The sequence below is a fragment of the Telmatherina bonti genome (assembly GCF_933228915.1).
Source record: "Telmatherina bonti genome assembly, chromosome: 1".
Taxonomy (NCBI): domain Eukaryota; kingdom Metazoa; phylum Chordata; class Actinopteri; order Atheriniformes; family Telmatherinidae; genus Telmatherina; species Telmatherina bonti.
The window spans coordinates 15,456,384-15,484,228 of record NC_136619.1 but is presented as its reverse complement, the minus strand read 5'-3'; the positions used below and the strand labels follow the sequence as shown (position 1 = coordinate 15,484,228).

General features: G+C 41.6%; 1 protein-coding gene across 2 annotated transcripts in view; it reads right to left on the bottom strand.

The window, feature by feature from the left end:
* The window catches only part of fto (FTO alpha-ketoglutarate dependent dioxygenase), a gene marked incomplete at its 5' end in the record, with an annotated part of 121,995 nt that overhangs the window by 51,991 nt on the left and 42,159 nt on the right, over nt 1–27,845 (bottom strand). For both annotated transcript variants that reach the window (XM_079244296.1, XM_079244297.1), the window contains one exon: nt 17,550–17,674. In XM_079244296.1, coding sequence (XP_079100422.1) covers nt 17,550–17,674 — 125 coding nt within the window. The remainder of the gene's footprint in view (nt 1–17,549; nt 17,675–27,845) is intronic.

Genomic DNA, 27,845 nt, shown 5'->3' with positions numbered 1-27,845 from the left:
TGGCAAATCTAGTTTGAATAACAAATAATGTCAGAAACAATAGTGGCAAATGGGGAATTTTTTTTTTTTTCTTGATCAGATTTAGAAACTAAAGAGCTAAGATTTCCTTTTTTTCTCTCTAACCACTGCCAGCAGTGCTGTGCATCAGAATGGCCTCACCTTCCCAAACCCTGAAATTTCCACCCACAAAAGGTAAAGTACAGAAAACAGGCTTTTTCTTTTTATATTTCAGTCCAAATCACATCAAGGTATAAACAGTGAGCCCAGAGCATCTCTCCTATTCTTTTTCAAAGCAAGTCCTGCTGTTCCATTTCAAATACCTCAGGGTTACAGGTCATAATGCACTTTCCAGCTTCTGAACACGTTTATTCAGGCATCCTACTGTAAATAGGGGGAGATTCAACATCAAATATCTCTATTCCCCACGCTGGCCCTTTCGTCTGTTCAGAACGGATGTGAGCTTTTGGCTAACAAAGTAATGGATTCGCTTCTTCTTTTACCACTCAGAATACTAAGTGAAAATGTAATTGAGGCACGTGTTGAATATACTGTATGCTCTCTTTAATGCTCTCTTTGATGTCACAATGTATTAAGGAAGGCTTTCAATGGCACAAGCTATAAAAATCAATCAAGCTGGCAAAATAACCAAAACTTAGAGATATCATAAAGTCAATACATGTCAGGAAATTAAATTGGTGTTAGCTTATGTTATGGCTCGAAGCTCCTTGACCATTAAAGGGGTAATAAATGTGTTATAAAGCTCTTACAAGCCCCTAAGGCCATTGAGGGCTTGGCTGCAGAGGTGTTTACGAGATTGTTTATTACAGGCTCGGCTTATCATCATTTACCGCACAGAGGTGGCTAAAACAAACTCTATAAATACCTGATTCAGTGCTACCAAGCTAAACACGGCAGCTGTGAGAGAAATACGGACTGCCATATTGTGAGGCAAACATCAGCACTCGCACATGCATCCAGTGGCAAGGTGAGGCATATAGAAGAAAAAAGACGTGGAGAGCTGATAGGAAAGGAGAGAAGAGGGCAGGGTGACTAGCAGGTGGCTTCATATTGTCTCTATCTACCACATATGTCCAGCCCACTGCTGAGTTGACAGGTAGGGACACAATATGCTGACCTGAGGGCCTGTTACAGACTTCCAAGTGGATAAATATAGAGCAGGGGGAGAGCATAGGTGTCTTAAATGACATATCTAATGATGCTCATCCTCTGCAGTCTATTCTCCCCGGTCCAGAAAAGGCTCGTGTGAGAACAGGTGATGTGTGTTGGCAAAGCCACAGCTCAAACAGCTCATTCTTTCAAGTAAACATCGATATCAGCGGAATTGTGTCATTTATTGTATCATTTTGTGTGCGTCGATCAACACCTTCCATCCTCTTCTGGTAGTCACATCCACAATATATAAACATAAACAGCAGTATGCCTCGTTTGGATTTGCAATGAATGGGAGAGACTCGTATTAAGCCTTTGCAGCTGTGTGTGTTCCATTTGCATATGAGAAAACAGTTTCAAAAGGCTTGTCTATAATGCATAAGACCCTTTTAGGCTGTGTTTACTGCAACACTCTATTCCTCCCACTGACAATCCATGCACGGGTTTGCATCATTTTGTGAGACATGGCAGTTTTGAATTATTCAGTCACTCATCTCTGCCACAGCACCGCATTTGACAAACACATGAGTACATTCACATATGAAAAGACACAGTGGTCTACAAGGATACTACAACAACACCTCAGTCAGTCCCTTTTGAGACGGGGGAATCCTATTACCTAGCCGTCAGAACCTGTCGGACGCTTTTCCCCATGCCTGGCCCCCTTTGTAAGAAAGGGTATGCTGTGTATACACCACCAGTCCATTTACAGCTTGCCGGCTCTGTGTACTTTTAATGGGCCCTGGGCCTTCAGTGTCATAAGCAGGAGAAAACACAGTTCAATTTCCCTTCACAAGAGCATTAAACAAGCACCTCCACTGTAGCAGCGCCATGCATAATTCACTGCCGGTGATGTGTGTCTTAAACGCTACTGAAATATACATGGCTGCATATGCAAATTTGGCACTGCTCTCATATGCTGTACTTGCTAAACAGACAACAAGAGAATAGCATGCCATGCAGACAGCCCCTTCTGGCCACAGACAGTATGTAGTACAGTTTGTAGCTGTATGTGTGCATGTTGAGGGGTGTAAGCTGCACACATCACTGCGGCTCTTCATGTGTAGGGAAATGTGACGATGCTTTCCGTACCCACAAATATGCTCCAATGCCACTGAGATGTTTAAATCATGTACATGGCGACATGAAAAACACAGAAGTTTCAGTGGAGCTGCAAGTTTATGAAGGTTTCTAAAGGGCACTTTTCAGCTGTTACGCTGCTGCTTGCGTTAAATGGAGACACAAGATCCAAATGTTGTCAAAGCAAGCTTTGGTGGTGCAGAAGTAATATAAACAGGCATATATAATGTACAGAGAGATATTTACTTTGTTCACTCCACCAGCATCTACTGGCCATCAGAGGAACTGCAGTCATACTGCAGGTTGGAGTATGACTGTGCACCAGCATGTGTGTGTCTGTGTCTTTGTGAAGGGAAGCTGATGAGGGAGGAGGAGAGGGCAGACTGGTAGTGTCAGATTTTATAAATTAGGGAGGAAACATCTTCATCCCACATTTGGACACCCCCACTACTTACTTACCAGTCCCCCTACAGTGTGTGTATAAACTGATGTGTGTGCACATGTTGTTTGGGCAAGGTGCTGGCTCTGTTCGATTCCCAGCAGTGTATCTTTAACAGAGCCTTCCCGCCGAGCTGCCAGCCTGTCCCATCCTCCTCCTGACGGGACAACAGCCCAGCTGACGCCCCCATGGCTTTGCCAACACAACCTACGCCTTCGACCCACAATCTGCTCCCCTGATCGTAGTGGAGGGAAGGTGGGGAGGGATTAACAAAAGAGGAGAGCAAAGACAATGATGCAGAAAAAAGAAAGAAAGGGTGTCTGACTGTGGAGAGTGGTTTTGCAAAAAGCAGGTAAAGAAAAAAAAGGGATGTGGGTGAACATTTAATATGCAAAACTTTGAATTTCTTGGCGTTCAAACAACAAAATGGTTTAATTAAGTCAAATGCATCCAGTCTATGTTCATTAAAAGTATTTTTATAGAAACATCACCGATTACTGATGGAGAATGACAACTTACAGAAGGAAATAACGCAGTTAGTAAAATAAATCAGGAAAACATTTGGAAGTGGTTTAAGCTTTTCTTCTTTTTGCCATTTTCTTAAAAAATAATGCAGTGATTTTGCGAAATAAAATTCCTAAAAGTTTATCACTACATTTCCTTATTTTCTTAAATGATGCAGAATCCAGCTTAAAGGCAGCTTCACTCACTAATTGCACATGCAGTTACTGCTTTGGTGAACTAAAATCTAATTTCATGCAGATTACAAGCACAAATAAATGAAAGGTGCTGTGTGCATTTTTGTTTGTGCCATCACATATGTACAGTAAATCTGGCCCTGGGCACAAACGTGCAGCTGCCAAGGCTGCAGTGTCACTGGTGTTGAACAGTGTGTTAACAGGATGTGTAATGCGGTGTGCTGGTCCTGTGCTGCAGCCAGGGCTGGGTGGCAGCAGCACTGTAGGCTACAGTAGGGTGGTTATCATGAAGCAGTTATGTAGCTGCTCTGCTGGGCCAGTCTAATTACAGGAGAACAGCGTGCACCAGGCTGGGCCTCCAAATGGCACCATATGTTTTCCCAGACTAACCGGCTGAATAAATGCCATTTAACCATTCAGGATGCACTGTGCTGTGTGTCTGAGAATCAGTCACTCACGCTCACATAAAACCATTCACCCCATTGAAAAAAAACACCAAACCACCCAGCAACTACCTCGCTCGCTCCACCATGCATCCTCAAACAGCTTCCTGCCCAGTTTAACTATTTACAAATCCTTTTTGTAAGTGAGTCCACAACAAATGCAGTCTTGAATAATGATTTTTGGTGACTGTGCCGTAACAGTATAGTTAAAGAAAAGAGGCCTGGTTAATCAGAAATAGTGCCTCCAAAGAGCCTGGGTCAATTTAGTGTGTGGTCCATCTGTCTTTTCTTTGTCGTAATGTGGTGAGGGACCCATGTAGACATGATCTATAACCTAACAGAAGTCACTGCTGATTATAAATATAAAAAAAAAAAAAAAAAAAAAAAAAAGGCAGATTTTTTTTTTTTCATTTAAAATCTTTCATTTGCTCTGTATTTTTCTTCAAGACATGCATGAACAAGATATTTTAAGAGGCATGACAGTTCTTTCTTGCCATCTGCTCATGTTTGGCTGCCTTGCTTATCTACAGTATCTCTTTAGAAGCTGCTGGTGTAGGTTACTAAGTGTGAACGGACATACTGGCACATATTGTGACTTGAAAATAGGATTCATCCTGTGGTTTTCAGATGTTTTTGTTTAGTTAGATAAAAAAAAAAACAAGTGAATATTAGGAAAAAAAATATTTATCTTCTCAAGAGTGATCCAGGTGAGCTAAGAAGGATAATTATATCTTTTAGAAGACAAGTTTTCAAGTATTTTTTTTTCCTTTTCCACTTTTCTTTCTTGTTAATCATCTAAAACAACTTAAAAATCATTGATTACTTAATATTAATATTTAAAAAGATCCTTTATAAGTCGTAGGTGATATATTTCTTTGTTTTTTTTTTTTATTCATTTAATTTTAGCATCAAGTATTTCCCCACCAATTCTGACTGGGAAAACTGCAATCGCAGCATCCCTGATAACAAGGGGCACAATTCTTTGTGCTTGCAAAAAGCTGACAACATTTGTATCATAACCTCTTTTTCTGCAAAAGCTCGGTGTATCATCACAAGATAGACCTATCACACATCATCAGTTTGTTAATGAGAACAGCCTAGACAGAAGCTCTCACAGATGCCTATCGAGGGCAGAAAACAAAAAGAGAATGTAAGTAAATACGGACTGTAATTAGTATGACAAGGTTGAAAAAACAGATAACACACCGCCGCAGCCCGAAAGCCTATGCTTCTGCGCATGCACGTGCATGTGTACGCTTGCACGTGCACAGGACACACACTTGACGGTATCCTCACACACACGCTGAGACCAAAAAAAAAAAAAAAAAAAAAATCAAACGTTTTAATCAGCTTGCTACAGCACATAATGAGGATTCACTAAGCCCCAGCTATCAGCTGCCATCGGCCACTTAGTTGTGCCTTCAAAGAGCTGATTTTTCACTTCTTCTACAACAAGCTTAACACGCTCGCTATCAGAGGGGAAGGCAGTGTGAGCATGTGCAATAAAAACCTGAAAAAAAAAAAAAAAAAAAAAAAAAGTCGGTGATGGTGCAGCAAGTGATATACAGTAAAGCAGTAAAGCAAAGAGGCAATTATGTGAAAGTGGACAAGACAGTGCAGCCTCTTGGGAAAATGTGTAGGAGCGATTTGTCACCATTGAGATTTACTGCATGGAAATACTAGAGCACAGTTGTCTTGGTCTGGGTTGGAGATCACATGAAAGCATATCACATGCCACACCACAGCTCATAAATCTGACAGAACATGCAATGACCTTAAATACCTCACATAACCTGGCTCACTATACTACACTAACAGATTGTATCAGATTTACCTCTTGCCTTCGGAGCGTGCGCGCACACACACACACACACACACACACACACACACACACACACACACACACACACACACACACACACACACACACACACACACACACACACACACATACATAAACACACCTTTTGAGCGCACCTGGGCTAGCCACACCTGCTGCATAGCACAAAGCAATCGTATGAATCAGTCAAGTCACTTACAGGTAGACTAGTTTCTGCAGAACTGCAGGTATTTCTGAATTCTTACTCAACTCTCCAGGTGTGTGTGCGTGTGAGTGTAGGTAAGTGTGCGTGAGGAAATGTACAGAATGTGTGCAGGTGGGCCTCCTGTTGCAGTTACTGGCCTTCTGGCACAGCTCTGACCTCCGAGATGAGGACTCACAGCTCCAACACTCCAGCTGGAGAAGTGATGACCTGAAAAGTGAGCAGACCAAAAGACTCGTCCCAATGTCCTTGTCTCCTGCCTGCCTGCTATACTGTGTCAAGAAAGGGCTCCAGAAAAAGGTCAACTTAGCTAAAAACATCAGGCTGCACAAATTCCTCATATAACTAATTAGCTTAAATGTTCTTGAAAAACATTTACCTGACTAGTTTTGCTAAATGTTTGCTTTCTTTAGTGTTGAGAAAGGCTTACAAATGCACAAACTATGCTCTAAACATGCAGTATACAAATATTTCTGCTTCTTTTGCTCCTCTTTGAATTAAGCAATATAAAGTACTGCGCTAAAGTCTTGTACCACCACAAATTTCTTCATATATTCCTGGGAAATTGGAAATCCATGCAACTATTGACATGCATGCAGCCAGACTTCTTAAAGGATATTATAAATCTATTGCTTGGATCTTTGTTGTCTTTTGCTGCTGATGATTTTCAGTCCACCTCTTGTGGAATTCAGAGTACCTCCGGTTTTTTTTTCCCCTGTTTGTCTCTCATGAGGATGGCTTCTGGACTGCCATGGAGACCATTTCTGATGAAACTTTACTGAACAATGAAGGTTGAAATGCACCTCTCAGGTCCTGTGTCAAGTCTTTGTTGGATGTTTTTTTTTTTTTTTTTTTTTTTAAGACATGCCTTTCAGATAGTTCATTTAAGTCATTTAAGCCCGCCATCTTTTCTTTTGTTCACTATGTGTCACCTTTCTGAAGTTTTTTAAACCATATTCTGTATAACATGTCATATATGCATTGAAATAAATTGCATCAAACTACGTTTTATGACAGACTGCTAATAAAAAATATTCCAAAAGATAGCATTTGGACAACCCTGGTTCATCTGTTGTAATTGACGCCTTTTCCTTATATGAATAATACATAGCCCAGTGTTCAGTAGCTTAACAAAAAGCTCTTTCGAAAATGGTCAATTACAGAAACTGAACTGAAAATAAGCGAAACAGCAGCCAATGTCCAAGGAGAAACTTTGAAAGCGCTTCAAAAAGAACTATTACTCAAGACCACTTTAAAATATTACAAGAAAGTTTGACTCCTTAGAAGCAAAATATAAAGAACTAAGGATGGCTCAAGAATTCTAAACAGCGTTACATCCCATCTTTACTTCTCCTTTGCCTTCAACATTGCCCACTGTAACTCATGTAACCCATATACATCAATTCACATTTAGGTGACTGACAGTTTCATTCCTATTTTCAAGTTTTAGAAAACAGTCCTCCTGTCGTAGAAAGTGCTTCATGGAGTATTTTTGTTATTGCACTTTATCACTGTGTAAAGTGCCCAAAGATTCAAATGTAAAGCAAGCAAACTGAAGCCTCTGCTGTAACATCCGGTGCAGCCTGCTGTAAAATAAATGATGCTGTTAGCTGCAGTCTCGCAGGTGAAATGTGCTGCTGCTACAATTATTCTAATGCCAGCATGCCAGAATGCCAGTGCTACCAAATGCTGCTGTCAACCCAGGGGTTTAATTAGTTTGGCACATGTGCCACTTATAATCACCTGCCATTACCAGCTCTGGCTGCATCTGCTTACACGTCTGTCACCGGCAGGCAGGCAGGCTGTGTATGTGTGTTTAGGTTACTGAGGTCTCCACAAACAGTGGATGTATATATATTGGCAACTGAACAAAAGCCTGAACCGACGTGCAGCCTAGACACAAAGGGTTCAGAGGCAACGCTCGCTATGATGCACATGTACATACCTACAGAGAAAGATAAGAATCAAACACAGCTGTCTTTACCTTTATATCTACATTAAACATCCTTATCTGTCATCAACAGTGAGGACAATTTTATTAGTCATTCAAACTTGTCAGCGGTCCATCTGTCCAGGTGCATTTTGAAAACAGAAGGGAGCAGGGCTTCATAATGTCAAACTGCATTGTGAATAGAGCTGCACCTCGGGCTGAATACATCTCATTGTAATTTTATGAGAGTTGGAAGAAGAGAAAGGAGGAAAAAAAAAAAGAAAAACTTCAGGGCCGCCAAGTGTATCTTGACCCAAAATGGTAGAAATGGAAGTTAAAAGTGAATTGTTCACTCCCCCCTGGCACAGATGTGGCTACCTCTAGGGCTGGAGGAGGTAGAGGAGGAGGAGTGAAGAGCAGGGGAAGAAGAGCCCCCTGGCTCTCACAGTCATGTGACCAATAAGCACAATATCTAAGGGATGGACCTAAGGCTGTGTGTTTAAGCAGTTCATAAATGAGTGGTTTTGTGTGTACATGTGCCCCCTTACATTTTTTTGCGTGCACAGCAGAGCACATGCAACCGTCGCCGCTGACTCTTAGACTCGGATCTTCAGATTCACCTATGTCTGCTGCAGTACAATGGCTTTAACTACCCCTATTATATCCAGAAAGTTCCCATTTAGCACTAAACCAAAGCTCCAATATTGTGCCGGCTCAAAACATCTGTTGGGGACTTGTGTGGCTACACTAATTACAAATATCTGCAGTAATCCGGCACCGATAAGAGAGTCATTACTCCACCAGACATTTATCACTATGGGATTGATGACCCATTTCAGAGGCAGCCTTTGTATGGGGAAGTGAAATCGCTGATATCCCTTTTATCCTACATCACTGTTGAAGCAATCCATTCGTCAGGAGGCAAGCTAGTTAGAACTGTAATTAACAGCTATGGACTTTGGCCCTAATAGAATTTTTGCAGGAAACTGCAGATTGACGGAGGAGGAGGTGAGGGAGGGAGTTCCACTGTGTTTGTCTTTCCTTCCTAATTGCCGCTTTGAGCGGCTGTCTGCTGAGAAGAAGCGCTCTATGCCATGTCAAAAAAAAAAAATGCCAAAGCAGCACTCCGGCTCCTTCCAAATGCAAAAGTTCGGTAAATATGTAAACATGTAAGCACAAGCATTCAGAGATGTGCAGGCACAGATCCACCGTTTCAGTAAAACCGTCGCAAACACAAATTTATAGGTCATATGTAAAATATGCATTTCCCCGCTAAAGTTATGGGTTTCCTCTGACTTTTTTTTTTTCCCCCCTATCTCATGCACACTTAAGCAGCCACCCACCAACACATGCAAAGACTGAAACAGCAGATGATCACAGTAGGTGAGGACTAAAGGTCTGGCCACCTGCCGGCTGCGTCCCGTCTCTGTAGCGGTAATGAACAGAGACAGCTTGGGGACCGCCCTGTGAGCTTGTCCCCCCGCCCAGTCTCCCTGCTTCAGGGCAGCGCTTGGGGCTCTGAGGTGACAAGGATGCCAGAGATGTTCCACACACTGACAGGCAGGTCCTACCTGGACAACCTGCTGTACACATTGGCCCAGAGACACACATGGAGCACCGGGACGTACGTGGAGGGAGACAAAAAGTGCACGTGGATGACGTAAACTTGTGCACACTGTAAATGTTGACATGTGTTCATATACGTACACGTTTAGAGCGAACAGAAGAGCACACCTACGTACATACTCGCACGCTGACCCAGTGTAATTCCTCCAGCACGCGGCCTGTGACAGGAGCAGCTGCAGCCGCTACGGCAGACAGATGAAATTTTCATAACTATCTCCTCCAACTTCCCTCCTCACCTTCAGGATAATTTATGACCTGCCTGCCAGCCTTGAAGAGACAATATGCTTGCAATGAAATGAAGTGTTCCAGCAGTGTAGGTTATAATTAACAGAGAAAGAGAGAATGATGTGTGCATGTGGAGTTAGCGGTGGTGTGTGTTTTAAAGCAAATGCATGTGGTGTGTGCCAATGTATGACATCTATGTGTGCATACTGAAACAGCACATGCATTACTACAGTTAGTTTTTATGATTTCAAAACTGTATAGCAGTGCAAAAATAATTAACATCTAAATAAGTGCCTGTAAAAAAAGGAAAAAAAAAACACACATAAAAAACAATCTGAAACTTTAAAAGCATCTGGTGTGCAGGTTGTCTGTATGTTTACTCCATCATGGACGCACTTGTGCTCATTTGCTAAATAAATAAAAGGCAATCTTTTTCCAATATAGAGCTGGATTATTCAAGTTTCATCTTACGTGCTAGAGGGAGAATCGCTATCCAACCAAGAACAAACCAGACTCAAATGATGATGAGGTGGTGAGAACGGTCTTCTTGGTGCGAACAACTTCCATTGCCTCATAATGCTACTTTGTTGCTGTTTTTTTTTCACATGCCTAACACACACCCTTAACCAATCATGCTCTATCAGCTCTCTGAGATGTTGGGTTTTCACCAGAAAGAATGTCCTGGTTTGCTTGACTACCAATGACACAGGCCCAACACCCCCCCTCCTCACCACATTATCTTTTCCAAACAGAAACCTTGTTTCCACATTAAAATAAAGACAGCCTTTAATAAGAAACCGAGTCTGCAACAAGTGTGTTTAAATGCCTGTGGGACTTTTAATGACACTTTTAACTCTCGCTTTCCGTGCCACATTCCACTGACAAGTTCTTATGAAATGCATGATTATTAAATGATCGTTTCAATTTAAAACCTGTCAATAATATATTTTACTTGTGAGTCACATCAAGCATAAGCAGAGATATATAACATGGAGGGAGTGTTCACTCCAAACTTTCCAGTCCCACACTAAACCACAGAGCGAGAGAATGCATGTAACTCACCGGCTAATTACTGAGCTGTTTGAGAACTGGGCAAGATAGCAGTAAGTGCATATTTATATGGGTAAAACTTGTTTGCACAGTAAGTAGAAGGTAACGAAATGGAATCATCAGTCATCTTGTTCAAAGCACATTCCTGCAAGAATAAGACATACTCTGATGTACTTCCCAGCCTTGGAGCAAACTAAGATGGGAGGACGATCGCTACGGCAACAGCAGCTGTGAGGTTCTGCTGAGGTCAGGTCATGTTATGCATAACTGGCTGATTGCTTAACAGGGCTGGGTGCATGAGAAAAGAATTCATAATTTACAGTCAAACACACCTCACAAACACCCAGGCCACAGGCAGTTCTGCTGCATGAATGTACCCGCTCTTAGGGACCACACAGACATGTTTTAGATAAAGACAGACAAATTAGACGACAGCATCTTAGGCTAACCATTGCGCTTGCGCTAATTACAGGCTGGCTTGTGATGAAAGAGCTGGTTGACATGTCCTTATTTGTTTTCTCCTTCAATGCCCCGAACCAAGTAAACACGAAGATGTCGATGACGCTAACAATACGTGGCACGACGTAAAAAAGGTAAACAAAACAGAGAAAGAGTTGTGAGTTTAGAGTTCCACCCTCCACACAGGTGTTTGCCCACCATCGCAGTGAACAAACCCTTGAGGTAAACGGAAAACTAGGTTGCAGCAAGCAAAACTTTTGGCTGCTAACTTATGCCAAGAAAAGCAAACTGAGCTAACCCCATCTGTGATGCTTTGCAAAAAAAGAAAAAAAAGAAAAAAAAAAAGGCCGCTGTTGTTGGAAAAATAAAAAGGCAAAGTGAGGTTGATGTCTGGGAGATTTAATTAACACATCACCTCAAACAACTGCAAGTTACAGCACACAGATGTTGAAAACATGCCCAGATCACTTTATCTCAAGCACAATGTTGGTTTATAGTATCACTCCAAAACCCAACAACCACCATTAATGGTTCTTAGGAACAGCACCATACCACTTTGTCCTCACCCAGAATATACTGTTTCCAAACAGACATATGTTCACCAGTCAGATTCCAACAAAATGAAATACAGAACCAGGACTGTGTAAATCCCAGAAATCTCTATGACTGCATTTTACTCTGGATCAGTTCAAAAATTAGTCACCTAATTCTTTCCATGATTCATCGCACCCCAATCTGAATCCTGATCAACACAAGGCATGTGACAGTAATCTGGCCAGCACTGGTTGCTTCAGAATTCAATTATAAGATTGTCAATTGCCTTGTTGTTTATGCTAGCAGCTACTAAAAATTCCCTGGCTCGGCAGCTTCATGAGCAAAAATTCATGTGGTATGCACCTTGAAGGGTATAAAATTTTGTTGTTTGTTTGTTTGGTGGGCACTTGGCCAAACCCACTTTGTCAATAAACCTTTGTGTGTGTAAAATGCGGGGCAACATGATAGCAATCCCAAGTAGTATGGTGCATCCAGTTCCAAGGCTTTAAGGAGGTCATTGGCTACATTAGACAAGGGTATGATCTGTCCATCTTCATTGTGGGAATGACGCTGACAATCTTTCCAACTCCCATCTGGGATAGAGGATCTTCCATTGTCTAGCATCTCCCTCGCCCGCCCCCGGGCAGGAATCAGGGCGGGGTCTGTCAGAGACAACACAAAAGAAATGTCACCACTCCAAGAATGAAGTGCCAGCCGATGAAGGTCTCTCTCCTCCTTTTTTTCTGTGTCACTATGCATCTCCGCAGGGGTGCAACTGGTAGCTGACAACACTAGTGGGGTCAACCCTGACTGGGCACAGCTTCAACCTCTCTGGCCCCTTTTGGCCCCTGATGACCTTTGGTTTTGATGACAGACTGGACTTTTTGTAAAGCAGCAGTCTGTCCAGGTGAGGACAAGAAAGGATGACAATAGGAGGAAATATAAAGCCGATGGAGGTTGGGAGACAGCCTCACAGGTCATGGGTCGAGCTGGACAGCTGAGTGATGAGTGCAGCTGTGGACACGTGGACCTCCTCCTCTGTCCTTTAGCTCTGCTTGCCATGTCAGCTGATGTTTTCTTTGTTTTGAGATAAAGACCTCACTAACTCCACACAATTTGGAGAGAAGTAATAAACGCATGCAACAGATGTACGATGCCACAGACTGTTAGTGTAAAAGCCATCATGGTGACACCATCACTGGTTCAGTGTGTCAGATCTCTTTGTCTTCTCATCATCGCAGAAAATGGCAAAAGTATGTAGAATCAACAAAAGAAATCTTTTAACTAAATTTTGAAAAATAATTTCGACTCATACCATAAACATGTTATTAATTGCGCAGAAAAAAATAAAAATAAACTAATTTATCCACGCATTCCTAATTTCTACTACCACACGTCTCTGGTAATATAGCTTAAATGTAAATAACGTCCAAGTTTTAGTTGTTTTAACCATACAACTTGTTTACAGATGCCGCAAATGAAAAGGGCTCTTTTAAACCTTGTAATGCATTACTATCCACCTCCAAACTACACTGATTCACACACCCTGAGCTGTCCAACTGTTTCCCAAGCCAAAGGTCAATGGCTGCCTGCTCTCCTACTGTTCAAATCTGAGATGGGAGGACAGGGTTTCCCAAGTCAGGCGCAGACCCTGCTTTAGGTCATGAACACCTCTGCCTGTCTGCCCTCCTCTTCTCTCTTCTGTTGAGGTGAGCTGGGTTTGCACTCTGTTAATCTTTCACTACAGGCCTGCTCGCTGTTACACCGGCCTACTGGAGAACACAAGAGAGGAAAGAAAAAGGGGTAGTAAAGGACAAGAGTGGATAAAAGAGCAGGAAGAAAAAGCCAAAGAGAGGACCAGATGGGCACCTTCACAGTCCATTTATCAAACCCAATGTGGCCTTCCTCTCCCCTCCCTGCTGCTCTCATGTCCTAAACCCCCATGTAATTCTGTAATGATTTTCATTATCATATAATGACCTTACAAAACCTACAGCAGTTTGCATGGTCAGTACAAAACTCACAGCTGTTCCCTTCAGTGTTTGCTAGCCGACTGTGACAATGCTTTTGTCGTCTTTTTTTTTTTCTTTTTTTTTTCTGTTGACCAGAGCAGTGACTTCTAGGATCGGCAGGGTCAACATAAGATTATCTTATCCGGAGGGGTACCATGATAGCTATGCTGTAAGCAACCAGACAGAAGATAGCCTTCAGTAAGGTGCAGTAACTATTGTTCTGTTTTAAGTATTTAAAATAAAAATAAAAAATTCACTGAACAAAATTACAGACGACTATAGACAGATGGATCTTCCATGTATGCTCTTCCACTCTGAATGCTTTATTACCTGTAACTGCACAGATGAGAAACATGATCTATGAATTTTTTAAAACCTAAAACGTCCCTGATTCCACTGGGATGTGCCATTTCCTATCCTAATAGGCCTGTTCCCTGGAGGCTGTGTCTTGCTCTTCAATCTGCACTTCCTGTGTGGCATAGTGAACTGCTCCGCTGCAGTACAGTCACCCACCCACATAATAATCCATCTATTTCCAGGGTACTCACGGGGCATTTACCGAAGGGACATGGAGGGCAGCATCTATCAAAGAATTCACCGTGTGCATCAGGAAAACCCAGTTACCAGAAAGGCTCATAAGAATAAAAAAGCTCTCATAACTTTGTTGGCTCAGAGTGAATGAATGGACTGCTTCTGCTTGCAGGGTGAGTCCAGGCATCACTCACTCTGAGTGCCTATAAGTCACTTTTGAAGAACCACTGGTCACCGGGTCCAATTCCTCTTTCTTTCCTCTTTGCTTGTGCTAAAAATGCCCCAGAGAAAGAAAATGGTAGCGAGCAGGCCTTGGTTCCAGAGCACAGAGCTCTGCTGTAAGCGGCGCTTAAGAAAGAAAAGTCAGCAAACTTAATCAATCAGAACTGGTTGTGTATGTTTATGGGCTGCTAGCAAGCAGCATCAATCATGCTTTTCTTTTTGTTTTATACCGTCCTTCTGCAAGTATTATGTGCTGAGTGGAAACCATGGAAACAACGGGCAGTGTCATGATAAAAGCTCGCCTGTTGAATATTGTGCTGCAATCTAATTAGGACCCTGAATATGAAAAAGCAGCAAACTGAATCAGCAGATTAGTTCTAGAAGTCCTATTTTAGTGAGTGCTTTTATGAAAATATATGAGGGTTTGAATAAATCTGACTGAAGTCAACATAATCCCCCCGCTGTGCTTCATTCGGTAATATACTGTATATTCCAAACAACTTCCTTTTATTAGTGTTTATGAATAAATGATCACTTTTTCTTCCTCCACAAAAGGACTACAAAGGCAATCCTTTACCATCATCAGCAACAAATCCTTAATCTGCACCAGCACGTCCCACTTAACATTGCACACAGCCATGTGTTTAGTTTTGAACAAACGCTATCTGTTGACAACCACTTGACAGGAAGACCCCCGGACTTTAACGTAAGTGGGGACAGTGGAGGGATTGACATAAATGAGTGTAAAGGGAAGAGGAGGTATCAGGAGCAGCTGGAGTTCAAACATATCATGCAGGAGGCTTGCCCTCCACCAAAACTAATCTCATCAGTCTTCCACTGCTGATAGAGTAAACGTCTGTCTGCCCTGCTGACAAGGACTGAGCATTTCCTGCCCTGGTTTGTGATATTTGTTGTCAGGATCTCAGGGTGGGCTCAGCAAAGTCTGGAGTTAGACGTGGTTAGTAGGTGGTAACATTGCATTGTGGGTGGTGGGGGTTAGTATTGATGGTGTGATGGTTTCTAGCTTTCAGCACATGCAGCTGGAATGCACTATCAGAGCAGGCCCTGCGCGTCAGAGCTGTGAGGCACTGGGCGTCGACACAGTGGGGCAAGGTGTGTGGAAACAGCCTGTTTACAAGGCTCATCTGGTTGGGAAGGGTCAACTAGAGGGGACAACTCAAAACAGTGGGTCACAGAAAGATAAAGGTGCAACCACAGCATGAAGCTGACAAATATTTTTTTTCAAAAATAAAAGATTTTTTCCTTCAGGTACTTAAAATCTGTGGATTTAACTCTTTGGTACATTTGTTTTCTCTGAGCTTCATGACCATGCATGTTTAAAAGTTCTCATGTGTTGCCTGTGTTTGACACTGAGGTCAAATCTGTTAAAAATGACCATAAGTAGTGAAACATATGTGAATGAGGTGTTAGTTAAAAACCTATATGCTGGAGTGTGTGTGTGTGTGTGTGTGTGTGTGTGTGTGTGTGTGTGTGTGTGTGTCTTCGATGGCATTGAGGTGGAGGTTGACTAAGAAAGCGAATAGCTAAAATAATACTGAGATGCATGTGTGAGGCCTTTCTTTATCTGAAGGGAGGCCAGAGTCCTAATCCCTGTACTCTTTGGCCTTATCTGGAGGGGAAGGAAGTGAGTGGGCTTATCCAAGACCCACGTGTCGCTGTGATAGCTGCCAGACCCAAGGACCTCAAAGCACACAGCAGCCACACCACTGCAAATCAGCGGAATTTGCATTAGTTCTTTGGAACGAAGCATCAATGCACACTGAATCAACACAGAAACCATGTAAATCACACACACATACACACTCACACAGGGTGGCTGTATCTCAGGAGGAATCACAATCGTCTGCCAACCTGAAGGTCGGTAGGTTGATTCCAGGCTTCCCCTGACTGCTGAACCCCATGCAGTCTCCCAATGTGCATATTAAGGTATGAATGTGTGCAATAGATAGAGCAAAGCACTTAGTATATAAAATGTAGAGGTGCTGCATGGGCGTATGTGACATGTAGTGTAAAGCATTGTCATTGATCAAGATGACTAAGAAGACACTATACAAGTTCCGTCCATTTACCATTTCACTTAGACCAACATACCATATCTCTTAGTTGAGGATTGTATCTTCACTAAATAAGAAGAGTTCACCTTTTTGACCAAAGCTGATGCCAAAGGTGTCTGATTTTCCCATTTTTATATGTTTCAATTGATCTTCATATACACTTTATCCATCATTAACAACAAAAGGGATGAATTAAGTATTCAGCAATGAGAAAGCAAAACAAGTTTTTCCAGGGTTTTAAAGAAATACAACATATTTAAAACAACGCTGTCAGCATTTGCTGAGAAAATGATCCCTCAAGACCTACCTTTTCACAGCTATGCCTTTATTATTGGCTGAAATGCTGAAACACAGCTAGAAAAGATGGAAATTTTCACTGAATGGTCAATAAATTTGGGGATGTTTTCTTTTATTAGAAGTTTTTTGTTTTTCATGTTATGAAGATATTGCAATTATGTAATTTTTTGCTTGTGTGTTTTTGCCAAAGTTATAGCAGGATGATACGCATCGTTTTAAAAAAAAAAATCCCCTCAATTGTCCTACTGCAAAGTTTTGTAAAGTTCTCTGAACCATTGGCTTACTGGTTCTTGTCCTACCAGGCCTCTTTGTGCCTTAATACCCATTTACACGATAGAAGAATTTTTCTTTTATCATCACAAAAGTCAGTGGCTTGGTCAAATCCTGTGTTGCCACAGGTCTACAGACAATTCTTCATGGTTTGATTTTTTATTCTTTCTTCCACAGTGAAATGTAATATTTCATATAGACAGTTATGTACCTTCCTAATCACATCCAACATTGAAGCTGCAGAACCATCACAAAGCCCAGTTACAAAAGTTGGATGCAACCAAGCTCTGTTGTAAGGGTTGAAACATAGTGTCCTAATACTTCTGAAAAATGTCCTGTTTTATGAGTAGAATTTCTGGAATTGGTGTCTGATGTGTTTCTTTATCAGCCCAAAGCACCAGTCAGAAACCGATGGCAGGAGCAAAGTGGGTGGTACAGTGTGTTACCTGTCTCTCCATGTCTGTCTTTGCTGGTGTCTGTCCGTCAAAGCAGACAGCAGGGTTTCTGCCATCTCTCTTCTACCCTCCCCTGCTTGGCCTTCCTCCTCCACTGTAGCCAGGAAGAGCATTGTCTGAAAATAAAAACAAAGATGGAATATGGGTCCACTGAGTAGAACAAAAGAAAACATGGATGTAAACTACAATAGGACTAAAATCACTGGGAAAACTAATTAAAGGAAAACTCACACAGTCATACCCAAATCTGTTCAATTCACATCACAATTACACACAATAATCATCTTAAATCAGGTAACATTAAAGTGACCACGACTAAATCCCAGCTTCAGATGTATGAAAGCCGTTTGGCCTCATTGAATCTTTCCCTTAATCTTTAACTGTGGAGAATTTGGTAGAAAGACTACCTGAAGCTATTCCCGTCATCCTTTAGCTTCTTTTCTCAGTTTAGAAAGTGTGCAGCTCTGAGCCAAGACTCAATTACAGCATCCCCGGGATGGCAGCATACAGTAAGTCAAGTATAAAGTCAGTTTCACATCAGAGGATGGGCAAATTACACCCAATATTAGAGTGTGAGTCAATTAATCACGTCCTGCACACCACAGTGTAATGTGTGAGTATCCCCCTGTTGAACATGAATTACAGGCCGGCTTAAAGTGTGACGTGGCACATCACTGCTAATCGGAGACATCCTGGCAAACCTTCGCCTCCAAGTCCTCCGCAGCTTCTAAGCTGGTTGAGAGGGAGTCAAATGAAAAAGGATCTGGCAGCCCAAATTAAATGCAGTGCTGTCAGCCACACTCAAATCCCTCTTTCCCCTCGCCGTCTCCCTCTTCCTCTCTACCCGTCACAGACTCTCTACCCTCTCAGAATATCCTTAAATGTCCCCCCCCCCCCCCCCCCCCCACCGCCCAACACTCCTTCGCCAAGCTTCTGAGAAGTGATGGATCTGTAACTCTGACTGACTCTGACGCCTTGTTAAGAACAGTCTCTTCCTGTCACATCCACCAGTCAAGCACGTTCATTTCTTCCCATTAACAGTGACTTGCCTCCCCAGTCATCCAACCTTCCTTTAAAAAACCCACAATATAAGGGAACCTTCATTTCTTCCCCTCTCCCTCTTTTCTAATCCCTTTCTGACAATCTACCTGTCTGTCTTAATTCATGTGACGATAGCTTTGATTGTCTGTGTGTGTGTTTCCAAAGGAGAGGAGTAATATGCTTACTTCCTCTGCAGCACACAGGACAGGTGTCAAAACACGTAGCGGCGTGTGACTGATTACACCTGACTCGGAGGAGACACCAAAGATTATGGTGACCAGGAGGAGGCAGGGCCGGCTGTACTCCCCATGGAAACTGTGTCTTTCACTTTGGATCAAACTCTGTCCTCCTGGGATGACTGACATGCTAAGAAAGTAGCAGAAAGTGGATTCTGACTGTATCATATTTCTCAGCTAGTAGACATCCCACTGCCATGCTGGCTGTGTTGCACACAATCAGTGTTTCAAACACGACACTGAAGAGAAAGTGAGTCACAGTTGATCTAAAACCTGCTCCAACGTGGTTTTACTTTGGTATCAAACTCGTCTAACCGATTTGGAAAACAAAAGGGAGAGCACAGCGCTGTAAAAAAATTAAAAAAAAAGATTATTAAAATCTATATTTATGATCATTTGTTTATAAATGTGGTCTATAATTTAGATAAATGTGTTGATAAATGTTTGGTCCCAACTCAGTAAGACTGTTAAAACATTAACGATAACATCTCGGAGGAATTGTGTACAAAACGTCTCATCAATCTCACATTTTTGGGGATATTAATACACCTCCAAGATGTGTGTTAGCTGAAAAAGTGCATTTTTGCTTGCGTGCCAGAAAGTGTGCATGTATGATCTTGTGTTTAAACGACCCAGTGCTGAGAGAGGCCTTCAGGTTTAGCCTCGGGCTGATCCCCAGGCCTTTTAGGCACCCCACTGCTTGTTTACTGGTCAAGCCCAGCCTCAGTCGGTCTCAGCCAGACCACAGTCCTTTATCTCTGGGCCGATGTTAGCACAAATCGGCCCCCTCTTTCCATCTATTTACCCTTCGATGACAGTAGCTGTCCTCAGCATCTACCTCTGTCATCCTAATGCTGACCACAGATGTCCTCCTGACCCTGGCCACATCCCGAGGTGAATGAGAGGACAAGAAGAACCTTGGTACCCCTCATTCTTGGTTCACAGACCCCACTTACAGCCTTGTCTATTTTACTACAGATAGGCATAAACATTTCCGTCGCTGCGCAGAAGCAGGAAAGGTAAACAAACATACAGCCGGTCTAAGGTGGTATTTTTGCTTTTGGAAAGCTGGAGTGATGATAACGTTCCAAGCGAAAGCAAGCTGGAGGGCAGCCTGGGGCAGCTCACTAACACCTCCAGCCAAGACTGTATCTTAACACCAACAAGCATCTGTCTATTCTATCACATAACAACATGTCACTCATTCAACACAAAATAAAACAATAGGAAGAGTGTTGCTGCACACACTGCAACCCGATGTACAACTTCACCGAATAGCTGTCTCTGGTCACATACCGTAATAGCTGGAAGGCTTAAAGGCAGGAAGGTTTTAAAAAAAAGATGCACGCACAACTGGAAGTTTAACATTCAATAAAACTCAACTAGCTGACCACCATAGCGTCGGAGAAACTATTAACACCCCGTGAAATTCCTAAGCTGACTTTAGACCAGGACTTTCAGTAGACCCAAAGTACTCTGAAGCTCACTAGCAGCCTGTTATAGAGGAAACTTCTACATCTGCAGACCACAGATGCTCACAAATTGCAAAACTGACCTCCCTTATTAACTAGTTTAATAGACAAGGAAGGTTTCTGCACCAGAATAGACCATTCCAGTGAGAAATGACTGCCTATAGAAAAATGGGGTAAACAAACTCACCAGTAACACTGAACATTCCTGAGTTTTGGCTGCTGACTGGTGGTAATTTGCCACAGTGGTAACTCCCCTCCAAAGAGCACCTCTGTCTGTCAGACTGGCAACCTCCACGCCTGTCTCCATGCCACAAGAATGTGTAGCAACCAAGCAGCAGGCCAGCAGACTCCCCTGTCCTTATGTTTGCCAATGTGTCTCTGTGCCCATATGGAGGCAGGCATGGGGCTAACTAGTAATCCGTCCTCTTGTTTGTGACTACTGAGCCATGGCAGACAATACTAAATTATAGTGACGGTATGCAGCATGCACAACAATAATCATTTTAAATCATGTCAACTGCATCTTCTGCGTCCTGTTTAAATGCCTTGATGTGATGAAAACAGAGTTTGTTTTGGTATTATTAGGACTGGTAATTACAGGAAGGCAAAGGAACATGTCTGAGGTGTTTTTATTGTATTCCTTAGCTAGCAGGAGTGCAGGCACTATAATCAGACCAATCCTACAACATGCCATTCTCTAAATTAACATCCATATTCCATACCTAAAATCCTCCATATCCTAATTTCCTCTTGCCCACCGTAAAAACTGGCACATTAGCAGCATGGACTTCTGCCTAAGTTCAGCCGCTCGTACACCTGGTTTCATTGGCCTTCATTGGAGTAGGGGTTTGGCAGCCTCACAACTGCCTGCATTTCCTTCTACCATTTAATACAAAAAAAAAAATCCAATATCACTTTGACCGCTGGTGAAAAAAAAGCATGAGACACCTTGCGCTGGGTAATGGATAGCTTCTGCTCCCTGATATAAACAACAGGGGAGTTATGATCCTGCCAAGGCAGGTTCTAGTCTGGACAAGGGATTAGTGTGTACTTGCTGCGTGCCACAGCAGAGTTACTTTGCACTTCGGGGGTAGGAAAATTATATTAGCCCGGGAAGAAGAAATAAGTCCGGACCTCCATTCACTTTTCTGTGACATCACACTCAAAGTCATAAACAATGTTCGCATGTGTATGTTTATTTTCTTCCCTTTCTTTTTCTGCTGCAGTCTGCCTGCTGTCACATAATTACAGATGGCTCGAAATTGTGGCATATCTGAAATTAAATTTACTCAGTCTCCATTATGTGAGATTGGTTGATAAAGTGTGAGTTCGCGTGTGTGTGTGTGTGTGTGTGTTTGCGTGTGTGTGAAAAGAATGAAGGGCGTCAGCACTGCCGGTGAGGGTTGTCTTGAAGACTTTGAAGCTGCGCCACCTTTGATTTATCAGAGGAAACAGAGCAGAAAATGAGAGAAGCAAGTTCTATAAAAATGTTCTCTCAAAGATGATACAAGGAAGCTTTTTCTTTGTGTACGTGTGTGTCTTCTGAGTTATCGCTGCAACTTTGAACAGTTCTTACAACAGAAAATTTACAGGGAATTGACTTCAATCAGGAAACGTCTTTGCATTCACTCCATCAAAAATCCTTTTCTGCTGTAGTAAAACAAAAAAACTGAGGTATCACTAAATTTGTTATAAATGAATATTGCCTCCATTTATAATGAGTAACAGTATATTCTACAATATACATTTTTCTTTATAAATAGTTGGATTTATTTTTAGAATACAAAATGATTTTCTCATAAGGACATAGAGCAGTCACTGCTTTCATTGTGCTAGTGTGTGAGTGCATGTGTGGGAGTGTGAGTGTGTTTATCTGTTCTCGTGATCTCCATGGTGACAGAAACCAAGGCCTTTCTACCAGGTTTGACCTTTCTGAGGTCTCGGGCGCCATCAATTATGTCAGCCAGTAAAATGGGCTTTGCAACGCACAGCAGATTATATGGAGTGTAAAACATTAGAAAAATGTGTCTGAAACATCAGAGTAACATGTTTGAAGTGACAAAGGGTTGGGAGAAATAGAGACGGTCGCAAAAAAGGAAAGACCCCTGACAAGTGATTTTGTTTGAAGGCTTTGTAACACACTCAAGTGGACAGGGATGCTTTCTTTTGCCCTTACGGCAGTCCATCTTCTGGACAGAATACAGGCAGGATAGATGGACATATGCTTTGGAGTTGGTCAAATGAAGCAGAACTCGGAGGCCTTTGTGGCGCTCCCTTTCTGTGGCGAGAAGAAAAGGCAAATCTGTTGTCAGGTCGTCGTCCAATGGGCCCACAAATATCACATAAAAATACACTGTTTTTTTTGGGTTTTTTTTGTTTTTTTGCAAGGCTTTTGTCTCTGTTTCATGATAAGGAGTGTGGATCCAGTTGGCTTAAGGGCAAAACGACATAGTCCTTAGTCTGAATGAGCTTTCCAGCACACTGCGAAAGAGGCAACTGCTGCTTGTGTAAACTCTTCAGCAGCCATTGCTTCAATGCGCAATCCATGCATCAGAAAAAAACTCTGAGAAGTGCTTCGACTAATTCAGCACAATGAAGACAGAGCTGGACAGAGATGTTTGCAAGGACCGTGACACTTAGCCACCTTCTGTGAAAATCCCCTCCTTTCTCTCTTTCAGCATATGAAAGCTGAGTCTAGATTCTAGCGAGATAACAGATTGCGATCAGCAGATTGTGATCAGCACCTCGCTCTCTCCAGTAAAAAGGTTTTTGCTGACTGGGGCCAAAACCAGCCTGAGCCCTGGAGTTACAGTGTAACCCACACTGTACCATATTTTGGGTCTTCAAAAATGCTAAACCAATAAAAAAAGGGTTTCCATCCATCTCGACATGCTCATATAGAGGAATTTAGTTTTAGAGGAGGGGGGGGGGGGGGGGGGGGGGGGTTTGCCTGCTGGGGCTAAAACACACAACTAACAAAGTTTTGATTGACTACAAGAAGTTTGAGAGGCAGCGATTCTTCCGTTTTTACATCTGGATGGAAACCATGAAGCTGCTGCAGAGGGACGACTCAGGACTTCTCAAATGTCATGTCTGCCATCAAATGTAAATTACCAAAAGAGGTACAGTAAAAAAGAATGACTGTATCTTAAGTGCAACAGATTAAGATCTCCAGAGTTAAAGTTCCTTCCCATGAAACACTGTGTAGCCATCTTAAGGCCATGAAGTCTGTCCAGCATAATGAGAAAAAAGCTGGCTTTAAATATAAGCAGGAGTTAAATGTGCAAGTTTGTGATCTTTATTCTGGATCTCTGTTATTGCAGGTCACATTTTGGATACACATTCTCCTGCAATATCCCATGTCAAGTCTTTTAAATCAAAGCAGTGTGGGTTAAACGTGCGGTTTTCCGACTTATAAGTAAGACTAGCAGCTTTATCGACTTCTCTCCACAGTTCTTGGCTATCTAGTAATAGACAATGGCATGCACCGCGAGGCCGTTACATATAACTGGATTATAAACTCACATGCTCACAAAAAATGCTGTCTACTTTAGTCTGGCAAGGAAGTCACAGACACAAACAGCTTTTTACATTTAATAATGCATGTTTTACAAAGCTGTATACACTTCTGAAAGATTTCAGAGTACACTGATATAATCTAATTAAGTAAAGGGAATTAAAAGTGAATATAGCTCTCCTTGGATTGAGTTTCATCATGAACCTAATTATAGCAATGAATAAAAAAATCTGTGTTACATTGCATTTTCACATCCAAAAGCACAAACAGTTCAATCTTCTTTTTATGGCTGTTGTGTTGGCTTGGTAGTTGTATTTTTAGTTTAATCTTTCCTCAAAAGAGCACTTAATTAAAATGATGTTCGGTGGCCAACTTTTATTGCAAGAGTGCTGTCTTTAATCAGTATTTGAAAAGAGTCCTGGAGGATTTTTTTTTCCCCCCCAAACAATCTGTTCTATGAGACAGAGCAGCAAACAAAAAAAAAAAAAAGAAAAAATTAGATCAAGTACTTAATCAATTGATGGATCTGAAAAGCAACAACAATGTGTTTTCAGATGGCTGTTATAGTTGCTGAAGGAGAGTTATTAGGCCATCTTTTTCCGTAATGAAATGTTTGTGACACCGTTTGATGGAAATATCACAGAAAGACAATCCAACATCTTCTCTTTTTTCCCCACTATGAATCTACAGATCTTCTCAAACAACATAGTTTTAAGGCTTGGAGTGACTCTTCTCCGCTCTCTTCATCCTCAGGGTCTGCTGTTTTCAGATTAATAATAGTCCATAACTTTAAGTCTGAAACCGAAGGCTAGCGAACACAGTGAACCAAGCTCACACTACCACACACCAAACTGATAGACCATATAATATTTCATACATAATATTTTCCATTATATCCAATAGGAAAACGTGTTCAAACCTTTGGACTGGTAGAGTACATTTCAACCTTGGCCAGCGGATACTGCGCGCTCTTTTAGGCCTTATTTTGTTGTGATTCATGGCTTTAACATACAATATAACAGACTGCTGGATAGTTTGTTTGTTCTTTGGTGCATTGCTCTGGAGCAACGTTTTTAGAGTCTTACATTTAGTACCAAATGGGAAATGAAAAAGTCCAATTTCCAGCTTGGTAAAAAAGACTCCTATCAGAAGTAACATTTCTGAGTACATAAAAGAGACATTATTAGCTCATTTCTTTTTTCATTTCAGTGAACTATATAACAATTTTGAAAATGTTTTTGTTAATAGAAAATCAAAAGAAAAGATTCAATATCTAAAGTTAAAGATAGGTGGAAAGACAGATGGTGAGACTGACTAATATGCAGATTTTCTATACAACCCCCAGCAAAATTTCAGTGTTGAGTTTTTGAGATAACAGTGACCTCATACACCCAAATATATGCTGGCACACACTGAAAAAAGGAATGTAAACATGTCAAATCTGTAACAGTACTGATGTGGTCTTATTCATTCCTCACATGAGAAATATGGATAAATTGGGGTTACTGGAGCTTCTCTGAATACGTGATATTTTTTTTCGAGAGCCAAGCTACTTCTTCTCCTGTTGTGGAGTATATGCGTGCATCTGCACGTGTGATTGCTTCTCGCCCAGGGAGGCTGATGAGAGCAGCTAAAGGGTGTTTATGAGACTGTTAGCCAGAGAAGGATGCTGCCCTACAGCTTTCGCCCAAATAAAAGAGCCATTTATTACATCCAACATGACCCTCTCATTACACACAAATAGGAATTAATGAGTGCTATATCGGGCACTCCCAGCAGAGCGAGGCGGGGCCCACTAAAGGACTAGCGTTAATTACACTGTCCTACATCTCACCCATTTAACACCACCTATCAGATCGCTCTATCTGCAGGAAAAGCATTGCATGATGTGGAGAGAGAGACACTCTAAAGTCAAGGAATACAAAAGACAGCTAGATATTAATTAAACAGAAAATAGTTTTAGAAAAAAAAAATCTTCTCAGGATTTTTTTTTTTTTTCTTGACATGACAGATCTCACATTTGATCTCTGCTGGACTTCAAACACCTTTGTTTGAAAGATGAAGACGAAAACTTCACACAATACTCCCAGGACTTGTACTTCCTCCTCACTGCGCTCGCATTCCCTTGTTTACAGCATCGGCTTTTCATTTCTTTTCTATTTACTTCATCTCACAAGCTACAACTCTTACTTCAATCTTTACTGTAATCTCTCTCTCTCTCTCTCTCTTTTTCTCTTCCAGACCCCTGTCAATGCCACAAACTCCCTCCCTCATCTCATTTCCCTGCTCCCCCATCTAAAAGTCTCTATACATCAAATCCTATATACAGTTTTTTTTTTTTTTTTTTTATTCCACTTTGTCAAGTAATGGAATTAAACAAAGTTTTTCTCCAAAACCATACCATCCTTTTCACATACAGCTTCCTCCATGCACTGAAAACCCTACAGTGAACGATAAAAGAGTAGTAGCTCTATTGGTGTACTAGCAGAAATGTGGAAGAAGACGTCTGTTAATGGGTTAAGATTTCATTCTGTACTCTTCACAGATAAGATGGTAGAATGGGATCAGACTTGATATGGTTAGTTCACTTCCGCTTGGTTGGCAGGGCACTTCACAATATGTAAATAATTCACTCGTTTACACACACACACACACACCTGAGGACAAGTGTAGATTTTAAGCACAGTGACATTTATGCCACTTTTTGTTTCATTTATTGTTTGCATTGCATTTATCACTTTTTTTCCCCTATGATTTCTGACCTGATGTGTGTATCAGTACCAGAAAGCAGATTACCTACATAGGACCTAAAGAAAAAAAAGCTATAGTCTATATTTGTCTCTAATTAGGCCTTGACTGAGATTATTATTATTATTATTATTATTATTATTATTATTATTATTATTATTGTTGTTGTTGTTATTATTATTATTATTGTTTACTTGGAGCATCTACAGTTGGGGATGGCTGTTTTCATTTTCATTAATTGGATTCATTTATTGTTTCACCATGTGTGGGCGAAATAAAGCCCCATGAGACTGTGACTGTGATTATGGGCTGTTGCAAATAAATGTGAAATGAATTTGAGTTGGCGTGCAGTTAAATAATAAGAAGAATATCAACCACGGGACCTGATGAGGATCTATATTCAGATTTAAATGATTTTATTAAAAGTGCGTGTGCAGAGTTTCAAGTGTGAGGTCTCTATTTCTGTTCAGTCTGGCTTACAGAGTCCAGCATCAAGTTGCAAGAGGCGTATTGCTATTTCTGAACACAAAGAATATGAATAAAGCTATGGCCATATAGCTAATACATCAAGTAAAAAAAAAAAAAAAAACTCTTCTTTTCCTTTGCCTTCACTAACGAATCAATGTGTTTTCTTTTGTCAGTGACAATATCTATTTACTAAAGAACTGTGACATGATTGCCTGCAAGAGCAAACAATTACACCTGGATCAAAGTACTAGAATAATTATATGTCAAGCGCTGGTTAGTGGTAATGTCTCTCGTCAGCTGAAGAGGGGTGGGCTTTGCTATGAGATGCTCTGAAATCTCTCTTTCATCTTTATTTTTTATTTATTTTTTTTTTTCCCCATATTTTCTTTCTCATCAAGGCACTTTCTAACAAACACACGCTCCATCCTTGCATCTTCCTGCCTCCCGTTCTGTTGGTATGACACAGGAAGAAGCCGGGCCCTGCAGCCAACGCCGCCGTCCACACTGAATGCGATTAAACCGAGCAGTGATTAATCTAGGCTGCCCCATAATTCCTCTTTACCACTTTAATGGATGTTATCTCCCCTCTTCTGAAGGCTTATCTTGCTGATCGGGGCCAAGGATGAGGAGAGGAAGAAGAGAAGAGGGGGGGGGGGGCGGGGGGGGGGGTTGCGGGTAGAGGTGGTGGAATCAAGCCAAATCCATACAGAGGTAGGCAAATGAATAAGTAAGTAAATAAGCGAGTAAATAAATAAATGCAAGGATTGAGGGTGCTTCTAAGCGGATGAAGCAGATCAGTCTCTGT